This window comes from Onychomys torridus, chromosome 6, assembly GCF_903995425.1.
Source record: "Onychomys torridus chromosome 6, mOncTor1.1, whole genome shotgun sequence".
NCBI lineage: Eukaryota > Metazoa > Chordata > Mammalia > Rodentia > Cricetidae > Onychomys > Onychomys torridus.
The window spans coordinates 116,830,650-116,850,569 of NC_050448.1; the positions used below are offsets into that span (position 1 = coordinate 116,830,650).

At 38.9% G+C, this 19,920-nt stretch overlaps 1 protein-coding gene across 2 annotated transcripts in view; it reads left to right on the forward strand.

Moving 5' to 3' along the window:
* The window catches only part of Unc5c (unc-5 netrin receptor C), a 361,607-nt gene that overhangs the window by 299,255 nt on the left and 42,432 nt on the right, over positions 1 to 19,920 (forward strand). Inside the window, exons 8-11 of one of the 2 annotated variants that reach the window (XM_036189838.1) lie at positions 9,772 to 9,828; positions 11,804 to 11,995; positions 12,669 to 13,013; positions 16,127 to 16,214. In XM_036189838.1, the coding sequence (XP_036045731.1) occupies positions 9,772 to 9,828; positions 11,804 to 11,995; positions 12,669 to 13,013; positions 16,127 to 16,214 (682 nt within the window). The remainder of the gene's footprint in view (positions 1 to 9,771; positions 9,829 to 11,803; positions 11,996 to 12,668; positions 13,014 to 16,126; positions 16,215 to 19,920) is intronic. The other variant, XM_036189839.1, reaches the window with a different exon arrangement.

Sequence of the window (19,920 nt, forward strand, 5' to 3'; positions counted from 1 at the left end):
AATAAAATGAGCAGTTGCTACATTAGAGACAACACATTGTGCCTTCAAATTAAAACTTTCAGGAATTAATGTGGGTGTACTAAAATACATTAGCAATGATAATTGAAGGCATCAGAGTCTCTAAATATCCTCCAAAGAAACTGGACCTTTTTGTAGGCACATTTAATTTTTTAAAAGAATGCAATCATTTCAAACACTAACGTATTTTGATACATTGACTAACATGGATCATATAATACAAACAAACAAAATAATAACAAAAACAGGGTTTTTCTTATTGTAAGTAACAAAAACATATGTCTAGTTGTTCTGATGTGAGAAAGAAATAAGTCTCACAACAAATTTCAATGTTTTTACGTAATAATGCCTATTCAGAAGGCAGTGCTATAGGGGCTACTGTACTGATTGTCTATTAAAATATTTCAGTTTCTTTGTTATCCTGAAAGTTACATGAAGGAAGCTGCTTCCAGTATTTAAAGAAAAACATTGAAATAGGATTGCATGAGGTGATATGATGTCAGAGGGCAAGAAAGAGAAACAGGAAGATACACACACACAAATAATAAGAGAATAACAGAGCTCTTAAGAAATCTTTAAATAATGCTAAGCCAACAAATAAACTGATTTTATGTTGAAATACATTGGTGTTTTAAAGAGCAGGTAATGTTTTATAATAGTTTAATCCATCTTTCTCTTCCTTTAGAAAATAGTTATCCAAAGACTAAATGTAGTCTGGTCCATAAATGTTTACTGATGGATTAAACTGGTACATTCCTGCAAACATTCCTGTGGATTTTAGCTTTTAATTTTATTTGAAATTTGAATTTCCACACTAGTATATGTAAGAGTTCAAATGTGAACTTACAATTACTTCTTACTAAAGAGAGTTTTTCCTATAGAAGACACATTTTAAATTTCAATTTCCAAATAAGAACTTCTTGGAATTGTGTCTGTATCAGTGAACCCCTGACTCTGGGAAATAAAAATGTTATGCATTGTGCAAATTTAGCACTTTCTACTCATTAAAACACTTGCATGTCACACAGCTCTTCTATCAGTTCTTACCAGCGGAAGTAGAAGAACTCTCTGCATGTAAATTTCAGTGTGGACACACTGCATACCAGGGTTCCTGAAACCCCAGGTGCTTATAACATGGGGAAATCATTTACCTACCAAATCATCATTCTCTAGCTTCAGAATGATGTGATTATAACTGCCTGCGGTGGGCACTTGCCAAGGTGCTAGTCACTTTCCAGCAGAATTCTTGTCAACACAGCAGTTTGGTAGAAAAGCGTGGCTGTGAGTGTTAGACAGTGAACACTTTTATCTGCAGTTAAAAGTTGATGCCATAGCTGTGTTTTCTATAGTTCTTGATGTGCGCGGTGTCCCAGATGGCAAATAAATATTCTGTCCATGGACTTCCTGCCCAACACAGTCCTCAATAGTCTCCAGCATAATCAGTGTGGTCTGCCTTTCTACTTTCTGGTAAAACATTTTCCTGCTTTTGAAAGCAAGGATGTGGTCAGAAACGTTAGACCACAGAAACCTGATGAACACCTATGGAGTCCAAAGAGGTTAATGTGAGGAGACAAAACCAGGAGCTCTCACCTCTAATGACATCTCTAGCAGGTCAAGAAAAATGTCACTATTTAGGCTGCACCAACAAGCAGAGCAAAATGGGTTTAGTGCAAGGGTGTTAGATCGATTTTTATCTTATCATAAAAAGCCAACAGATGGGCTAATACTCTTTCTATTAAGTCAACTTAGTTCAGGATTCTACATTATTTTATTTTTCTGTCAAAGGTCTTTGTTATGATGGAGTATTTATGAGTGAACTTAATAATGTTTTATTCTTCTTTTAAAACATTGATGGTTTTGGATTCTCCATCATAAATGCACTTGAGCAACTGATGCTTAAGCTGGACTGTGAAGTGAGATGAATTTCAGGTATTTATGCTGCATCCACTGTGAGCCCTGAGATAAGACCTTTTCCTTGGTGGGTTGTTTTACATCTACTATCTGTTTGTAGAAGGTGTGCTTAGCAACTGTTACAAATAAGGTCATAAACCAACTTAGTGTGGCATGGCCAGTGTCCTCTAAAAGATGGAGCGACAGATAGCCACAGCAACCTCAGATGACTGACATCATGATAAGAAAATATTCTTTTCCATTTTTGTTGTCATGTATTAAATTTTACATATTCATTTACTTGGATTTCTGTAAGCTCCGTCAATAATAAACCCTCAGAAGAGTGGGTAAATTATAATAAACGACCTTGTGTGTTTTTAACAAACCTGACCTTTGACATCATTAGTGCTCTGATGGGTTTATAAAATAAGCTCTGACTTGGGAGGGGAACAAAAAAGAACCCGGGTATGTTTACTTCTGAGTTACTCTTGAGGTTTAACAAGAAAATTTGCATGTTAGGTTGGTGTGCAATCACTGGCAAACAGACCAGGCAGCCAGGTCAAGGAAAAGGGCAAGTCTACATGGAGCAAATTTTTCTAATGACCAGATCTTAAATGAAAAAGAGTCTTAGGAAGTTTTCTAGTGAGTGTATGTCAAATAGATAAATAAAACTGAAACTAACTAAAATTTGGTGATTTGAAAACATTCACTTGAGCCAGGTGTGGTGGTGCATGTCTATTATCCCAGCACACAGGAGGGTAAGGCAAGAAAACTCAGGTGAACTGAGGCTACCTAGTGAGTTCCAAACCAGAATACACCACACAGTAAGATCTTGTCTCAAACAGGAGAAAAAAATCAAACAGAAGAACCACAAACTTACAAAAAAAAAAAACACAGCTAACACACTTGTGAACATGTGTAACTATGGCATCATAATGTCGTCATTCTCTCAGAGAAGAAATGGTCCCCTTTTCTAAAGGTCTTGAAGCACCCTGAAGTCTATTTATGCATGTTAAAGTCATGCAAACAATGCCATATTATCCAACAGTGAGTAAACCATGAAGGCAAGCAAGAATCCTTACAAAACCATAGCATCTCCATTTTGACTAGCTGGTTCCAAACACAATGAGTTTTAATTCCCACAGCACCTACATACACACTTTCTTTTAAATAATTCCCGTCTGTATCAGGAGTTCTCAAATCTTAGAGGTCATAAAATTATCATGTTTTTTATAGTTAATGAATTTCAGTTTTAATTTTAATTCTATTCTGTAGAATAGTAGAATGCTAATACCTATATTAAGGTATTTCCCCAGCTTAACTTCCTTTACCTAAAATATCCCACACTGTTATGCCCAGAGGTTTATTTTCCTGGTGACTCTAAATTCTGTCAAGTTGATGATCAGAATTAGCCATCACAATAATTTTAGTGTGAAAATATTAATGATAGAATAAAACTAGTTAACATTAAATTATTTTAATTATGCCACTAAGATCATTTCCCTATCATCTGTTATTCATACTTCATTGAAATCAAGCAATTTCTTAAAAACTAGAAAAATCAAAATGGTTGCTGCATTTGAGGGAAGTGGAGATTCTAGCACTGCTCCTGACCATGACCAAATGAAACCCCACCAAATAGGCTGCATTCAGGCATGTAATTGTGCAGATCCCAGATACTAGCCATCCACACAAAGATCATGTGTTGTTACTGAAATTTGAAACCAAAGAAATGTCTCTTTCCATTTTAAGATAGTTAGACATGAACTCTGATTTTTAAAACAGATGGACAGCAGTTGGAAAATAAGGGCAGCCTCATCCCTGGATGAATAGATGACCTTGAGTAAAATAGGAGTCATTTCTTTCTCATGTCACTTAAATACCATCAAGCAGAAAATGGGTAGGGTAATAGTAACAGTCCAGGTCTAGAGTCAAAACAAATGTGGATGGGACACCCTGGGGTCAGACAAGGCAAAACTCAGGTATCATCATGGTTGACAAGAATAGCTGAAATTAAATTTCATTTGTTTGAGTTTTAACTGAGATACAATTGTAATTATCCTTTCCAGCCTTTTGGACACAGTCTCCTTGCCAGGAAGAGCTTAGACAATGTGATCTCTTGAAATTATGTTATGAGCAATTATAAGATACTTTTGGAGCCAAAGGAACATTGCACTCACCATTCAAGACCCGTTCTTGGTTTTAAGTTGTTAGAAGTTCATTGAGTCTAGAAAACAGGACCCTAGGAAAGACACAGGGATCGCCCAATTACAGAGAAATGGATGAGATCTACATGAACAACCTGGATGTGAGTGGGGGTAATGAAGGGCAAGGGTCGAGGGAAAGAGAGCTGAGGGGAGCAGGAGATCCCAGCTGGATCAAGAACAGAAAGGGAGAACAAGGAATAACAGACCATGATAAATGAAGACCACATGAGAATAGAAAGAAGCAAAGTACTAGAGAGGTCCCCAGAAATCCACAATGATACCTCCACTGTAGACTACTGGCAATGGTCAAGAGAAAGCCTGAACTGACCTAGTCTGGTGATCAGATGGCCAAACACCCTAACAGTCATGCTGGAACTCTCATCCAATAACTGATGGAAGTGGATGCAGAGATCCTTGGCCAGGCCCCAGGTGGAGCTACAGGAGTCCAATTGTCGAGAAACAGGACGGATTGTATAAGTGAGAATTGTTGAGACCATGGCTAGAAAAAGCACAGGGACAAATAGCCAAACTAATGGAAACACATGAACTACGAACCAAAAGCTGAAGAGCCCCCAGCTGGATCAGGCACTCTGGATAAGTGAGACAATTGAATAGCTTGAACTGTTTGGGAGGCACCCAGGCAGTGGGTCCAGGACCTGTCCTTAGTGCATGAGCTGGCTGTTTGGAACCTGGGACTTACACAGGGACACTTTGCTCAGCCTGGGAGGAGGGGACTGGACCTGCCTGTACTGAATCTACCAGGTTTAAATGTATCCACAGGGGAGTCTTTGCCCTGGAGGAGATGGGAATGGAGGGTGGGCTGGGGGGAAGGCGGGGGCGCGAGGGGGGAGGACTGGGGAACCCATGGCTGATATGTAAAATTTAATTATATATATATATATATATATATATATATATATATATATATATATATATATATTTTTTTTTTTTTTTTTTTTTTTTTTTTTAAAGAAGTTCATTGAAAGCTTTTCTCCATGATGAGGGCCAATAAGATGGTTCAGTAGCTGATGACCTGAGTCTAACATCCAGATACTATAGTAGAAGAAAAGAACTGTCTCCTGAAAGTTTTACTTTGACCTCCACACATGTTCTCTGGTGCCTGAGCCCCAACTCCTATAGACACACACACACACACACACACACACACACACATATATATATGTATATATGTATGTATGTATGTATATATATATATATATAGAGAGAGAGAGAGAGAGAGAGAGAGAGAGAGTAATAATAATTAATTATTTTTCTTTATAATTAACCCTTCATTTTCTAGCACTCCAGATTAGGAAAACTTGGTCTTTAAAAAGCAAAATTTCTTTAAGAATTCAAAGTTCTTCTTTTAAGAGGCTATAGGGTAAAAGTAGCTCCCTTATAGCCTGCTCTTCATCTGTCCCAGGGACTAAGGATACTGCATTCTGCCCAGGGCCTCCTGCCTGTGACAGTGAAAATACCAATTTGAGTGTTGTGACTTGGAGTACATTTTGTTCCCAAGAATGTTCATCTCATTTCAGGGCATGCAGGGTCCTTGGACCTCAGTTACTAAGTGCCAACACAAGCCCTCAAACATTGTGAGAGTGCAAAGAATAAAAGCCACCGCCTCTGCCCCCTTTTAAGTCCCTCGATGAGAAATGGAGCACTCCCAGTTGAGAAATAAGGCCAGTGTTAATTTTCACTCTACTCCTGGAAACTTGCTTCTGAAGCATGTTACTGTATAGTTGCCAGAAGCCACAAAGGCTAAGCACAAACCCCTTTCAATGGGGACAGTAAGAGTATGTAGTACTTAAAGGAGGTCATCTTCCATGGCTTCTCAGAGAAACTTGGCTCCTTGGTTCTGCAATAAAATTAAGGCAAGAGCTCTTAGCTCATTCATTAACTAGGCCATACTCATTGTCCCAAAATAAATAAATAAATAAATAAATGTTCCCTTAGAATCCAGCATGTCAATGCAGTTCAACACTGTGCTTCATAATGATTTTGCCATCAACTCTTTGCCATTTATTGATTGATTATAAGTATTTTGTAAACCCAATTTCTCCCTTCTACAGCGATAGAAAAAAGAATCTATAGGTTCCTACACATATCAGAAAACTGAAACTTGGGAGAAGATGTCATTTTTCTAGCATCTCACCGCTTAACAAATGGTAGAGCTGGTATTCAAGTAGAAGTCTAGCAGGCTGACAAATTCAAGACCGTGAACTCAAGTTCACTACATTGGCCAGCATCCCTGGTGTTCTTTCATTTGGCTTTACTTTAAATATCAGAGAAGTTAAGTGAAATCCCTAAGATAAGAACTAGGTTCCAAAGTGACACTACAGAACAGTCATTCTATACTGTGTTGTGCTGGACTTGCTATTTTTCATTATTGCTAGGACTGCACTCAGCAGGGCCACCTCATTAACTGAAGAAAATGTCCCCCGTTGTTTCAGGAGAGGTGAATCAGATGGAAGAGCATAAAAACAAGCTCTGGAAAATGCACCTCTGTTCTCTCATTTACAGGGTGCAGCAAACTCCCATTCCAGCCTCCTAAGTGGTGTTTTCCTTATGCAGCAGCAAACGTGTTTAGGAGGGGATAGAAATAGTTTCAGAGTTGCCTTCAAAAACTCTTCATCAATGTTTCCATAACATAGTAAATTGGGGCATTGAGCACACTTTAATATTGCTCCGATTTAGATTTTTTCATGTAGGAAACTAACAGTTTGCCTAGATTTGTCCTAATTGGCTATGAGAAATAACTAATAGTGAGTGAGATGTTTAGTTTTTTTTTATTTTGTTTTGCTGAAAGCAAATTCAAATGCAAGTACTTGACTAAGTGTACTGATATATTAAAAGCTATCTCCAGCTGCGTGGTAACTGAAATACTTCAGCTCTGCTTCTTCTGCAGTTCATTCTCTGTAGAGAATCCAACGTGACTTGTTTCATGTTTCAAACACATAGTTTTCATTTTGTTAGTAATAAAATTAAAACTTCTTTGTGAATGAGTAGTCCTACATGATCTGCTGCTGTTTATATCTCTAATCAGACCACATATTCCTTCTGTATTATGGATGGTGATGATGTGATGATGACGACAATGATGAAGAGTACAGTGTTTTGAACCAGTTCTTATGTACCCCAGGCTGATCTTGAATTTGCCATGTAGCTGAAGATAACTTTGAACTTCTAATCTGCCTGCTTCTACCTCCCAAGTACAGAGTTACTAGTGTTTATCAACACTCCTGATGCTGTTCATATTCCATACAGGGGATCAAATCCACAGCTTTGCGTGTCATAGGCAAGCCTTCTACAACTGAGTTACAACATCAGCCTTTATGCTTGATTTTTAATGAACATTTTAAATATTTAAAATGATCTTGTCTATAATGTCATTTACTTACTTATTTCCTTATGGCCAGGGAGAAAACTTCTAGATTAGAACTCAAAGTATTGTAGAATTCAAAATCACCTACTGAATGAATATTTGAATGAATGAGTGAGCGAATTCTTAATCCTTTGCCTAGGGTTAAATGTTAGTCTCAGAATCACAGCATATGACACCAATTTAATTATTGAATGGTCTAGATCTAAGTAAATATGGGACATTACAAAAAAAATGAGGAGACTGGGGATTTAGCTCAGGGGTAGAGTGCTTGCCTAGCAAGCTCAAGGCCCTGGGTTTGGTCCTCAGCTCCCAGCTCCGACAAAAAAAAAAAAAAAAGAAAAAAGAAAGAAAGAAAATGAGAACTACATTTTGATTATGCTTTGTTTTTGTTTTGACTGTCAAAAACAAGAACCTTACTGGGAAGTGGGAAGATAAGACATCGGGGAAAACCAGGACCTGCTTTGCGGAGGATATACTTCAGAGCATGTCATTGTGTCTGGACTGAAGCTTTCCTCTCATGAGATTTGGAGTTCCTGTGCACTTAAGCAGGCCATTATAAGTGCTTATCAACATTTTCCAGATCACCATCAGAACATTTCCAAGTTTCTGTTTACACTCATATCCTTGTCCTGCCTCATATAAAAACTAAGTTTTTCAACATTCCTCTGACTAGCATCCTCACTTCCAAAAAAAGGGCTTCATCCTCAGCTCGCCTTTCATAGCAGTAAACTAGGTTTGCCCTTAGTCCTTGGGTTTCTAAAGGCTCTATTTGTCCCAGGTGTCCTTTTATTGAGTTCACAGACTACACATGGAAAAAGGCTATTAACAGACAGAGATGTTTAAAAATGAAAACCAAACTAATACATGGACTCCAACAACTGGGATAAGGAATATAATATTTATAAAACCAAGTAGGAGGTTGCAATCATTGCTCTAAAATAAAGCATTAAATATTAATTCAAAGCAAACCTATCTGTGCTCCAGCAAGCCTCACTTTCATTAAAGTAGCATTGTGCGGTTCCCCAGAATTAAATCCCAAATAGGTAAATAGCTGATGAGAAATGAGTGTTCTGTGGCAGCAGAAGAGCTACCTGCAGCCTGATTTAGAGTTACCCTTACCATTAAAGCCTTCCAGACCTCGCTTCGAACTAATTAATTGTGATTCTTCTGGTTCCTCTCTAGTCTTTGCCCTTGAGTATTACTAGGAATGTTTAATTCACATGCTCATGTTCATCTTCATTTGATTAATCCAAATGGTGCTACCTTATTTGATTAATTCATATGCTTCAGAATATTAAATTGTAGGGAACACTGGGTGCCAGCTATAAGTTGAACTTGCATTTCTTTCCACAGTGGTCTCATTTTAAAAACTTTATGTCCTCATTTTTGCCCATTTTGTGCCTATCTCTCTCCACTTTGCGTTGGCATTTTTAGTGTCACACTACTATGCTCATGGGTTTCCTACTCAGAATGCATTCAAATGAGAAAGCATTTTCAGTGGGACGAGGTTATTTGTTATTATCTGGCTAATGTAAAACATCCCTCTAAAGTCCTAAAATAAATAAGCTTATAATCTCTTAGCACAATTGATTTTCAAATGATTTAAAAAAAAAAAAAAAAAAAAAAACACCCAGTTGTCATTGTATTGACAGTCTATATAGTCCCCAGGCAGACTTGATTGGATTCCTATTAAATGAAAGGGACAAGTGATGAACAAAAATCCAAAAAGTGGACCTAAGATTCTGGTGAGGTGAACATGCTCAGCTGGGTAAATGGGTACTTAACCTTTGACCAGTGACGAAAGGCCTGCTTTAGTTCTGAGAGGCCAAAAGCAAGCTGTTATGATTAAATAAAAAAGAAAAAGAAAACTGTTCAGGGCCTTCTGAGCATGTCCTGGGAATTAAAGCATATGGCAGGGATAAGGAAAAAAGATTTTCCTTATGCTAATGACCCTGGATGTCTGAAATAAATTAGATCCATTAGAGTTTATGCTCAATAAAAGAAAGACTTTAAGCACTCCAAAGTTAGTGACTCGAGACCAGTTTTTGCTCTGAAATTCAATCTGCCTACTTATTAATTCTTAGTGAGGCTCCAGAGCAAACAGTGGGCACGAAATCATAATTCTATACTCAACCAGAATTCTAAGGGACCACAGGTTTCTTTTCCTTTTTCCTTTAATTAAACCATTTTTTCATGCTTCCTATTTTGTTTTCCTTCATTAATTTGATTTTGTTCCCATTTCTGTTTCATTGTTTTTTTTTTCTTTTCAAGGATTCATTTACCCCATTTCAACTGAACACAGAACCCAGAATGAATATGGATTTTCTTGTAAGTTTGACGTTTGGGTTTTATGCTGGGAAACAGTCCTTTAACATTATTGCCCCTGTTCAAGTTTGCCTTTCGCTGGCTCACAGATGTGCACACAGGAAAAAGGAGCCTAATGTATTCTAACATGAAAAGCAAATTAGATTTTCACTGCTGAAGAGAAGAAAGGGTCATTTCAAGTCGCTGCCAGCTCTAAAAGCTATCAGTCTACCATTGGCAGCACAAGCCTCCATCACTGAGAAAACATATCATGAAATTGGCTGGGATACAGAAAAGGGCAGGGTTCAAACACTAAAAAAGGAAAGGTTGAAAAAATGCAGATCTGTTGTGCTATAAATCATGAATAAGTAAAGTAAAATATTAAGGATTAGATATACCATTCTGACCGAAGTTAAGATTTCTTCTACAGGGTCTCCAGTAAAACCCCACAGCAAAGTCAGCATTTTGAAAGCAGTGTCCACATAATGAAGACTATTGGGATGTTGGGAAGATGCTGTCAATATTGACTTGTTTGATGGGAAAGTTGAAATACTGGGAAGGATGATAGTCTTTAAAGAGGGCACTTTCCAACAGTAGATTCATATAAACTGCCAGAGTAATTAAAGACACTGGGACACAAGAGAGTGGGTAATTGCTGGGAGGCCCTGGCAGATAAAGTGATGAGTTATTTCCACACTTAAACCATGTGGCTCTGTGTTTTAGGAGAGAGGTTTGTCAAATTTTAGATCACAAAATCTACAGATTTGAAAATCCTCTCCATGATCACCCACAAATGTACATGTATATAAGTTCACCATGAAGTTTTCAATTGTTCTTGACTACCTGAAGCATCAGCTTAACTACCTCTTTTACAGTGAGGAGACTGCAGATTTGTTTAGCCTTGCTGAATATTTCTGATGGGTCTAAAACAAAGACCTAGCAATGTCAAACTGATTTTTTTTGTGTTTTGTCTTAATAATCAGTTTTTGTCACTTTTTCCATTTCTATCCAAGCCTGTTTCATGCCACCAAAGCAACAAGCAACATTTACAAGAATTCTTTTTTTGCATTACCTAAAAATAGCCCCCTGTAGATGGCACCTTGTGTTGGTCAAATGCTTACCTACTTCCAGAGGTAGCCTGGTTTGTCTGATCATTGACCAAGACCTTTTCCTCTCTGACACATCACAAAGCTATAGTTTATTCCAATAAAAAGAAGCTTAGATGGTAAACTCTAACAAAGGCCCATAAGAAACTCATGGTTCTGGGAGATAATGCTGTGTCTGCATCATAAGATGGAACTCACATTAGTTTCTGCCCCAGATCTGGGCTTCTGAAAACACCCCTTCTAAGCCACCATGTTCAATCCTTACTCTCGCTTTGCTGTATTGCATAGTTCCATGGTTCCCATACATTCTTGCACTGATTTAAGTGGAAGAGAGAAGAGTGCATAGGAAGCAGTTTTATGACTAAGTGGTAGTTAGAAAAACATCTTGGTTCAATCCACATACAGATTAAAATTATGCCAGATGTTTCTGACAGTGCTTATGGGTTGTTTTGTTTTGTTGGGTTTCTTTGTTTGTTTGTTTTTTATTTTTTGGTTTTTTTGTTTTTGTTTTTGTTTTTGTTTTTGTTTTAGCTATAAGTGAATTCAAAAACTCTCCCAAACTTTTTCACCTGAAAGGAGTAACAAAGTCTTTATTTCCTGTGGTTTGGGGTGGTTTGGGCTCCAGTTTCTTTAAATGCCTGGCAATAAATAGTCTGTTATGCTGCCTAATTATGAGATAGATTAGTGGGTAGATTGATGCAGTGAGAAAGAAAAAGAAATCAGAGATAATTTTCCACTGAAAAGCCACAGTCATTTTATATAGCTTTTGAAATAGACTTGAAATTAACCCATAAAAATGGCAATAAATGTCTGAAAAAATTACTGCAATACATATGTGTTCTGTGGGAAGTTTCTCGAAGCAGTTGGTTTGATGTTTCATTCTCTCTTTCCAGCTGCTCCTGACTCAGATGATGTTGCGCTCTATGTAGGGATTGTGATCGCTGTCACTGTTTGTCTGGCGATCACTGTTGTAGTGGCCCTGTTCGTCTACCGGAAGAACCACCGTGACTTTGAGTCTGACATCATTGATTCCTCTGCACTCAATGGCGGCTTTCAGCCTGTGAACATCAAGGCTGCCAGACAAGGTCAGTGAGCTTTCTGCCCTATTAGTTATACACGTGGTGAGCAGTGTGCCCACACAGCTTCAAATTCAGTGGCATTTGTGCCATCCAGTGGAGCTAGAACAGAAGCTGAGTGAAGGCAGAGATTTTGGTTTGCTTTGTTCATTATAAAAATGAAAATATTGATACAATAAATCAGAGTTGATGAGATGCACAGATCATTTCTGGTTTTCTTTTCTGACAGGTACCTCTGTCCTGCTTCTTAACTTCTATTTGAAAGAATAATTACATTGATTCATTGATTTTTCTGGTCTCTTTTGCCCTTCTTATAATGCTTTTAATGCAGTGATGTGCAAATGAATCCAAATTTAGCATAGGAAAGCAAAAGCATTACCAGATAGTGACTCTGTAACTCTTACTGTTCTTTCTAATCTGTTGAAATGGCCGAATACCGTAAGTGTCATGATTAGACCCCAAAGCAGAATATCGAAGGAGCAAGGTTACCTATCAATGGACAATAACAAGATAGATGCTGACACTACATTTGCCCTGTTTCCCAGAGCCTTTGATCTCTCCTTCTGCACTGTGAGCAGATCAGCTTTGCTTTGGCTTAATGGTGTGAAGTGGTTTCTCACTAATCTAGCATGGTCTGAATGGAGAATAAAAAAAATGGAATAATTTTCTCTTTCTGACTCAGATCTCCTGGCAGTGCCCCCGGACCTCACCTCAGCTGCAGCCATGTACAGGGGACCTGTCTATGCTCTGCATGATGTCTCAGACAAAATCCCAATGACCAATTCTCCAATTCTGGACCCACTGCCCAACTTGAAAATCAAAGTGTATAATGCCTCAGGGGCTGTCACTCCCCAGGATGACCTCTCTGAGTTCACATCCAAGCTGTCTCCCCAAATGACCCAATCCTTGCTAGAGAACGAGGCTCTTAACCTGAAGAATCAGAGTCTTGCGAGACAGACTGACCCATCCTGCACAGCATTTGGCACCTTCAACTCGCTTGGGGGTCACCTCATCATTCCTAACTCAGGTAATTCTTAAAGCTTTACATGACAACGATGCAGCTTGAAATCACATTGGATTCTCTAAAATCTTATCTGTTTGTTTTTATTGAACCTGAAATGTTAGATGTTGTCTAACTCAAGTTTCCATTCAGTAGATCTCAAGCATTATTTCATACAAAAATCTACAAAAGCATTTATCTTCATCCAATCAATTATAAACTCAGTTGCTCTAGAAAGAACTTTCTGCTGAGAACTTTCTGTTCAGAACTGGCACTGACCATCTTGAAGGCATAATCAACCCAGGAACCCTCACTGTCTATGAAATGCAGTCAGACTAGATAGGGCACATTCAGGGTGGTATGGCCATAGATAAGTGAGACAATTGAATAGCTTGAACTGTTTGGGAGGCACCCAGGCAGTGGGACCTGGACCTGTCCTTAGTGCATGAGCTGGCTGTTTGGAACCTGGGGCTTATGCTGGGACACTTTGCTCAGCCTGGGAGGAGGGGACTGGATCTGCCTGGACTGAATCTATCAGGTTGAGCTGAATCCCCAGGGGAGTCTTTGCCCTGGAGGAGATGGGAATAGGGGGTGGGCTGGGAGAAGGTGGGGGCGGGAGGGGGGAGGACAGGGGGAACCCATGGCTGATATGTAAAATTTAATTAAATTAGAAAAAAAGAAAAAAAAAAGAAAATGCAGTCAGTTGGTTTGGTCCAATTTTCTCAAGAAGCAAATATTACATAAAAGACACAGAATACTCATTTATTAATTATTCAGTACATTATTCAATCAGAAAGTATCTGTAAGGTATTTATTCCAGTCTATGATTTACTGTCTACAATCTCAACTTCATCTAGTGTACATTTGTAGTTTTATTTATTTTAAGTATATTATATAGTTTAGCAATGTCTAAAGAATAAAAAACACAATCGTCTTCCATAGAAGACTTAAGTCAGTGGCTGCCAGTGTTGAAAGTTGGTATTCATTTCCAGTAATATTGACGGATTTGCAACCAACTGTAAGACATAAGACAACTAATGACTACTTGCAAAGCACAGCCTAACTCTTTTCAACAAGTCTGTGGCTACTTTTCAATAAAATAACAGAAATTACTTCACTGACCTATTGTATTGTTATATAAAATTATGTAATTATGTTATATATATATAATATATAAGTAATATTATATATTACACATATAATATAGTATATCTTTATTATATTTATTATTAATACAGAATATATAATGTTTATGATATAATTATATATACTAGTATATACGTGTGTATATATACATACACACACATATATATATGAGTAAGTATAAAACCACAGGAATCTATAGCCTGAATATGAAGCTGTCTTTGGTTTTTCTTATTCACTCCCTACTTCAGTGCATTGATAACTCTTTACCCATCCCTCTGAAAAGGTCCTGTAATAAAGTTAAAATTATTTGACAGAATATCATTTTTCCTTTTGTATATGTATGTAAGTGATATCATGTTACATAAGAATTGTTTAACCTTTTCTCATTAATCCCCATGCTATTTGTATGCTCTTTAAAATCATTATGTTTATAATAGTCCATTAACTATGTAGTCAGACATATCCTAGTACTTTGTTATTTAAAAATTACATTTATCCATAACATAGTGCTTTCTCCCACGATGCTCATTGAATTCTCTTTTTCTTCCTGTTTCTACACCTACCACTTTCCAATATGTGAATTATTCCAGAGTCTTTTTTAAATGGAAGGAGAGTAGCTAGAATTTTGTAAATAAACTTTAGATTATTTCATTCAATAGAATACAGTTGTTTTCTAACTATTCTTTTTCTTTTACATTTATAATTTTTCATCCCCATAGCAAGATCAAGGTACATTGTATGATTTAATTGGAAAATTAATTCTGACTATAAATTGTCTCATATACAGCCTTCCTGTTCCAGTCTCATGCCCTCCATAAGCCAAGCTTACACTGACACCACATTCCACTGCCCTATCACCATAGCTACCCTTTCCATTTCAAGAACACCATGGCTCAACAACTGCACAGATAGGGTTCTGTCAGGACATCCAAATAATTGCACCCCTAAGCCCACGGCTCTTTATTCTGTTTTCTTGAGATTTGAAGCCACTTGGGCAACTTTTCCTTCTGCCTTGTCTCATTGGGCACAATCTACTTCATGCCAAGTCATTACATGTTATTCAAGGATCCTCATTTCTTTCTTGACATAATAGAAAAGCCAGATACTGTCCTCACATAGACAGTTTATGCATTTTACTGCACTTAATTAAGGTGCATTTCATGGGAATGAAAAGATAGACCCAAATATCTTCAGCCAAGTCCTTCTCTGTAGTGCTGGTCTGTACTATTGGAGTTATAAAAAGGGTAGACCACAGACCACCATCATGGACATCCAACTGAAAACTTGTTCAAACTGAATAAATAAACAAAAATTTTCACCAAGTTTTTAAAGCCAGCATCTTCTGACACCAATTCAAATAGTCTCCATATCATCCAAGGTCAAGTTCTCACACAGCTGATACCAGTAATCTTGGGCACCAATCATCAACAAAGGAGAAGTACTCAGACCTGTTGTAGCTGGGTGAGATGTTGTTGCTCATTTTCTAGAGTTATGTATAATAAAATAAATTCTTCCCTTCACTAGCTCTGCTGTGGAATAACACTGATGCTCACTAGATAATTTTTTTTTGGGGGGGGATGTTTTCTGATATGGCTGAGGTTAGCATTTTCCTGACTTTGAATTTCATGAGGAACTTTTTTTTTTTTTTATCAAAAACAATGCATCATTGCAGCTGTTTAAAAATTTAATAGCAGTTTTTGGTTTCTCCACAATTTACAAGAAAAACAACAGTGGAACCATCTGTCTATTCCTTAAATAAAACACGAACTTTTAAAATGACATCACTCTCTTAAGTAATTCCTTAACAGTTCAGAGGGAGCTGTGGTGAAAAGCAAGGCCTGCAAGCCGGGGGGAAGACATAGACCTTTACATGGTTTTAGGGAAAATGGAAAGAAGAGTGCCACATGGGCACAAAATCTCATTCCCTTTTGCTTGCTACAAAAGCTTCCTTTTGGTTCATAGGTCTTACACTTTTTTTTTCTTTTGCTATTCAGGAGTAAGCTTGCTGATTCCCGCTGGGGCTATTCCCCAAGGGAGAGTCTACGAAATGTATGTGACTGTACACAGGAAAGAAACTATGAGGTAAATATGTTTTTTTCTGATGCATTTGACTTTATCAATGTCTCACTTGGAGGAGAATTGTACGATAGAAACAGTTTTGTCTTGAGTGACATATGTTTGACTCTAGACCTATAAAAACAAAGTCCAATTTTACTTCTCTTTCCTGTTGAAGCTTCAGACACTACATATCTTGAATGTGGATAGAATACTAGAGATCTTTTCGATGAGTGGACATATGGTCCTTTAAGCAGGAAAATATGGCCAAAAACATGATTCACAAAGTGTCCAAAGAGAGGTGGATTAAGATAGACATGCTGGTTTCCTGAGACCTGGGTCAAAAATCTAGCCATAGTAGAGATAAAGGTCGCGAAAGTGGATACCCCTTAGCTTCTGACATGGCCTTCCCATCCTAGCCTAGCACAACTCCTGATAGGCTCCTCTTACCTCAGCCCATCACAACCCCTGATAGGCCCCTCACACCTCAGCCTAACACAGTCCCAGGTAGGCCCCTCCCACCTCAACCTAACACAGTCCCTGGTAGGCCCCTCACACCTCAGCCTAACTCAGCTCCTGATAGGCCCTACCCACCTCAGCATAGCACAGCCCCTGATAGGCCCCTCCCACCTCAGCCTAGTACAGCCTTTGTGCAGATTCTTCGCTTTATAACTCTCCTCCAGCACAAGAGTCATCAGCCTTCTTATGCTTAGCTTTTATAATTAGACCTTTCAAAATGAGCCTGGTGCTGATTAAAACCATACTGAATCCAAAGGTTCTATTTAGAATGTGTCCTATTCATCAATATGTAAATAATTTAAGTAAAAATAATAACAACAGGTTAGATGTCCTAAATTCAATTTTTAGTTTAGCTTCTGACACAGCGGAGGTGGTCTTTCTTGATTAATTCCCATATAAAGTAAGTTCTTTGTGTGCCTGTTGTGTAGGGGGGAGGGGTGCAGTGCACTAGAAGCCTGGGTGGATAATGCTTTCAAAGACACCTTGGCATCTTAAAACAAAGATGTTTTGAAAATGGAGATGCTCCTTCCATAAGGATCATTGTTGGTCCAGGAAAAAGCATCCTCAGGTCTGGCTCTGAGCAGAATCGGAATGACACATGCAGACCAGGCAATCCTCTTCCTGCACTTTGCTCCCCACTCTCATCCTCAGGAAGCCAGCTCTTTTATTCCCTACTTCAGTAACTGAAAAGCTCTTTTGTTATGTGGAAACACAGTTATTTATAACAATATGACCCAGAACATTTCCCCCCTCTGGTAGTATCTTTCCACCTACACAAACAACAGCCAGACTAAGAAGTTTAAAAACAAACAACAGCAAGAAACCAAACCACTAACACTTGCACATGAATAAGGCACATTATTCATGCCTTAAATTTGAGCCACAGAAAATCATTAAAAGGTTTGTATTTACTTATGTCAAATATATTTTTTCATCTCTAGTGCAGAGCAACATTCACATATCCTTAAGACTCCCTGCTTTGGGAGCAAGACAAGCAATTAACAAACTTGAAGATGGATTTATTTCATTCTGTTTTCTCTTGTCCTAAGCAAAGGTAAACATTAAAAAGATGCTGTCCCCCAACCAAAGCCTTTGATGTTCTGGGCAGCACCTTTGACAGACCTGAGAACTGCCCTTGTACTTCCTGCCACAGAGACATGCAATGTTCCTGGGGTCCTTTATTCACGCCATCACCATTATCCCCAACTAAAGCCCAAGCCATACTGGGCTACTGCCACTGAATGGTGTGTCCTCTCCCACTCTCCCATTTTTCCTTTCCATCCTTTCAGGGTATTCTCCTCAGAGAGTGATTGTACATTTTGGATGGAGGGGAGGGAATAGAGTATTGATGAGGCCAAACACCTCTCCCTTAAGGTTCCATTGCCTTTAACTTCAACTAATGAAGGGGGAGTTACTCTATTGAACTTGGTTTGCATCAAGAAAGTTGTGTGTGTGTGTGGAGAAAGCTCGGGATCTCAGAGCAAAATATGCAGAAGGTGGGGTGGGGAAATGGCTTAGTGTGTAAGCTGTTTGCCACAAAAGTATGAAGGCCTGGGGTTGATACCCAGCACCCCACATATAGGCATAGTGGCACACACCCGTAATTCTAGCACTGGGAAAGTGGAGACAGGAGGGCCCTATGGGCTTGCCAGCAAGGCAGTGTGGACAGATTAACTAGTGTTGGTTTCAATGAGAGATTCTGTCTGAGAAAAATAAGGTATAGAGCAATGAGGGAGACAGCAAAAGTCCATGATTAGCCTCCACACATGAATACATACACACAAAAAGAGAACACCTACCAGAGTATATGAACCACAGGCAGAACATGAGATGACCTCTCAGATAAATGAGAAGATCTCACACCACTCATTTTCTAATATGACACAGTTGTGGTCTCCCTGCAAAAGCACAGTGGGAGTGTACTTCAGAATGAGTAGCAAAACTAACTCTCCCTGATGTTTCTCCTACAGACTCTTCTATATGTTTCTGTCTTGGTAAAACTCTGTACATTTTGATGAAACCCACTTTAAAGGTGAGGAAACTGAAGTTCTGGGAATCAAGACTCTTTAGTGATGGAGGAGGGCCAAATCCAACCCAAGGCCATCTGACCCCAGAGCTCTCCTACTTTCCAAGATGGCATCCCTCCTGTGTACATGATAGACCCCACTCCACCTTCTCATTATCTTACCTTTTCCATACACTCGTCACTACACATAAAGACCTTTCCAATCTTTATTTATTTATTTTTTTGCACACCAAGAAAGGGCACCAGATCTCATTATAGGTGGTTGTGAGCCACCATATGGTTGCCGGGAACTGAACTCAGGACCTCTGGATGAACAACCAGTGCTCTTAACCTCTGAGCCATCTTGCCAGTCCCCTCTCCATTCTTTATGTAATACAGATGAAACTTTTCCTGAGAAGTCAGGGTGAGGACATCAGGAGATGAGTGCCACGTGAAGGCATTTGCAGCAGAATTGTGAGCATTGTTTTTCTCCACTGTTGTTTCTCTGGGACTCCTTTCATTGCAACCAGAACTGGGTGTGTTTCCAGCTGGATAGCACCCAGCTGGTCATCTGCTGATGTGAGTTGTCTGAAGGGAGGCGTGAACTTAATTACATGTGGCATAGTGAATGTGACAAATGGGGCCTTATCATTACTGAATGTGCTCTATGCAAAGCACAGGCTGGCAGATGTGTGGCCTAAATGAGCCAGAGATGAGACAAACCACATCGGACCAAAGAAGGTGAAGAGTTGCCAGGCTGGGCCGAACGAGATTCCTTCCTCTCCTACTTTCTAGAGCGCTGGAGAAAACACAAAGCCTCGGTAGTTCTTCAAGCAGCCAGCCAAAGGGAGCAATCAGTTCAGAAATCCCTAATGTGAAAGTGGGAATCCACAGGAAGTTTCTGAACAGCTTAAGGACACAGGATTAGCACTTCTTTTTAAGGAGTGATGCGGTAACTTGGGGTGTGACGGGCTGGGTGAAGGATTAGTACATCTTCATGAAGGTTCTGGGTCGGGTTGGGCTCCTGAGCGGTGAGTGTGGAATATGCCAGACTTGAAGACAGAAGAGTAGAAAGTGAAAGATATTACAGAAGGAAAAATACATTTTAACTGGCCAGAGTTAAAAAGGAACACATGTCATGTGTTTAAGGCGCAAGGTCTGGGCACTGCACAAGAAGGGGAGATAACACAGCCACTGGCTGGAGGGGAG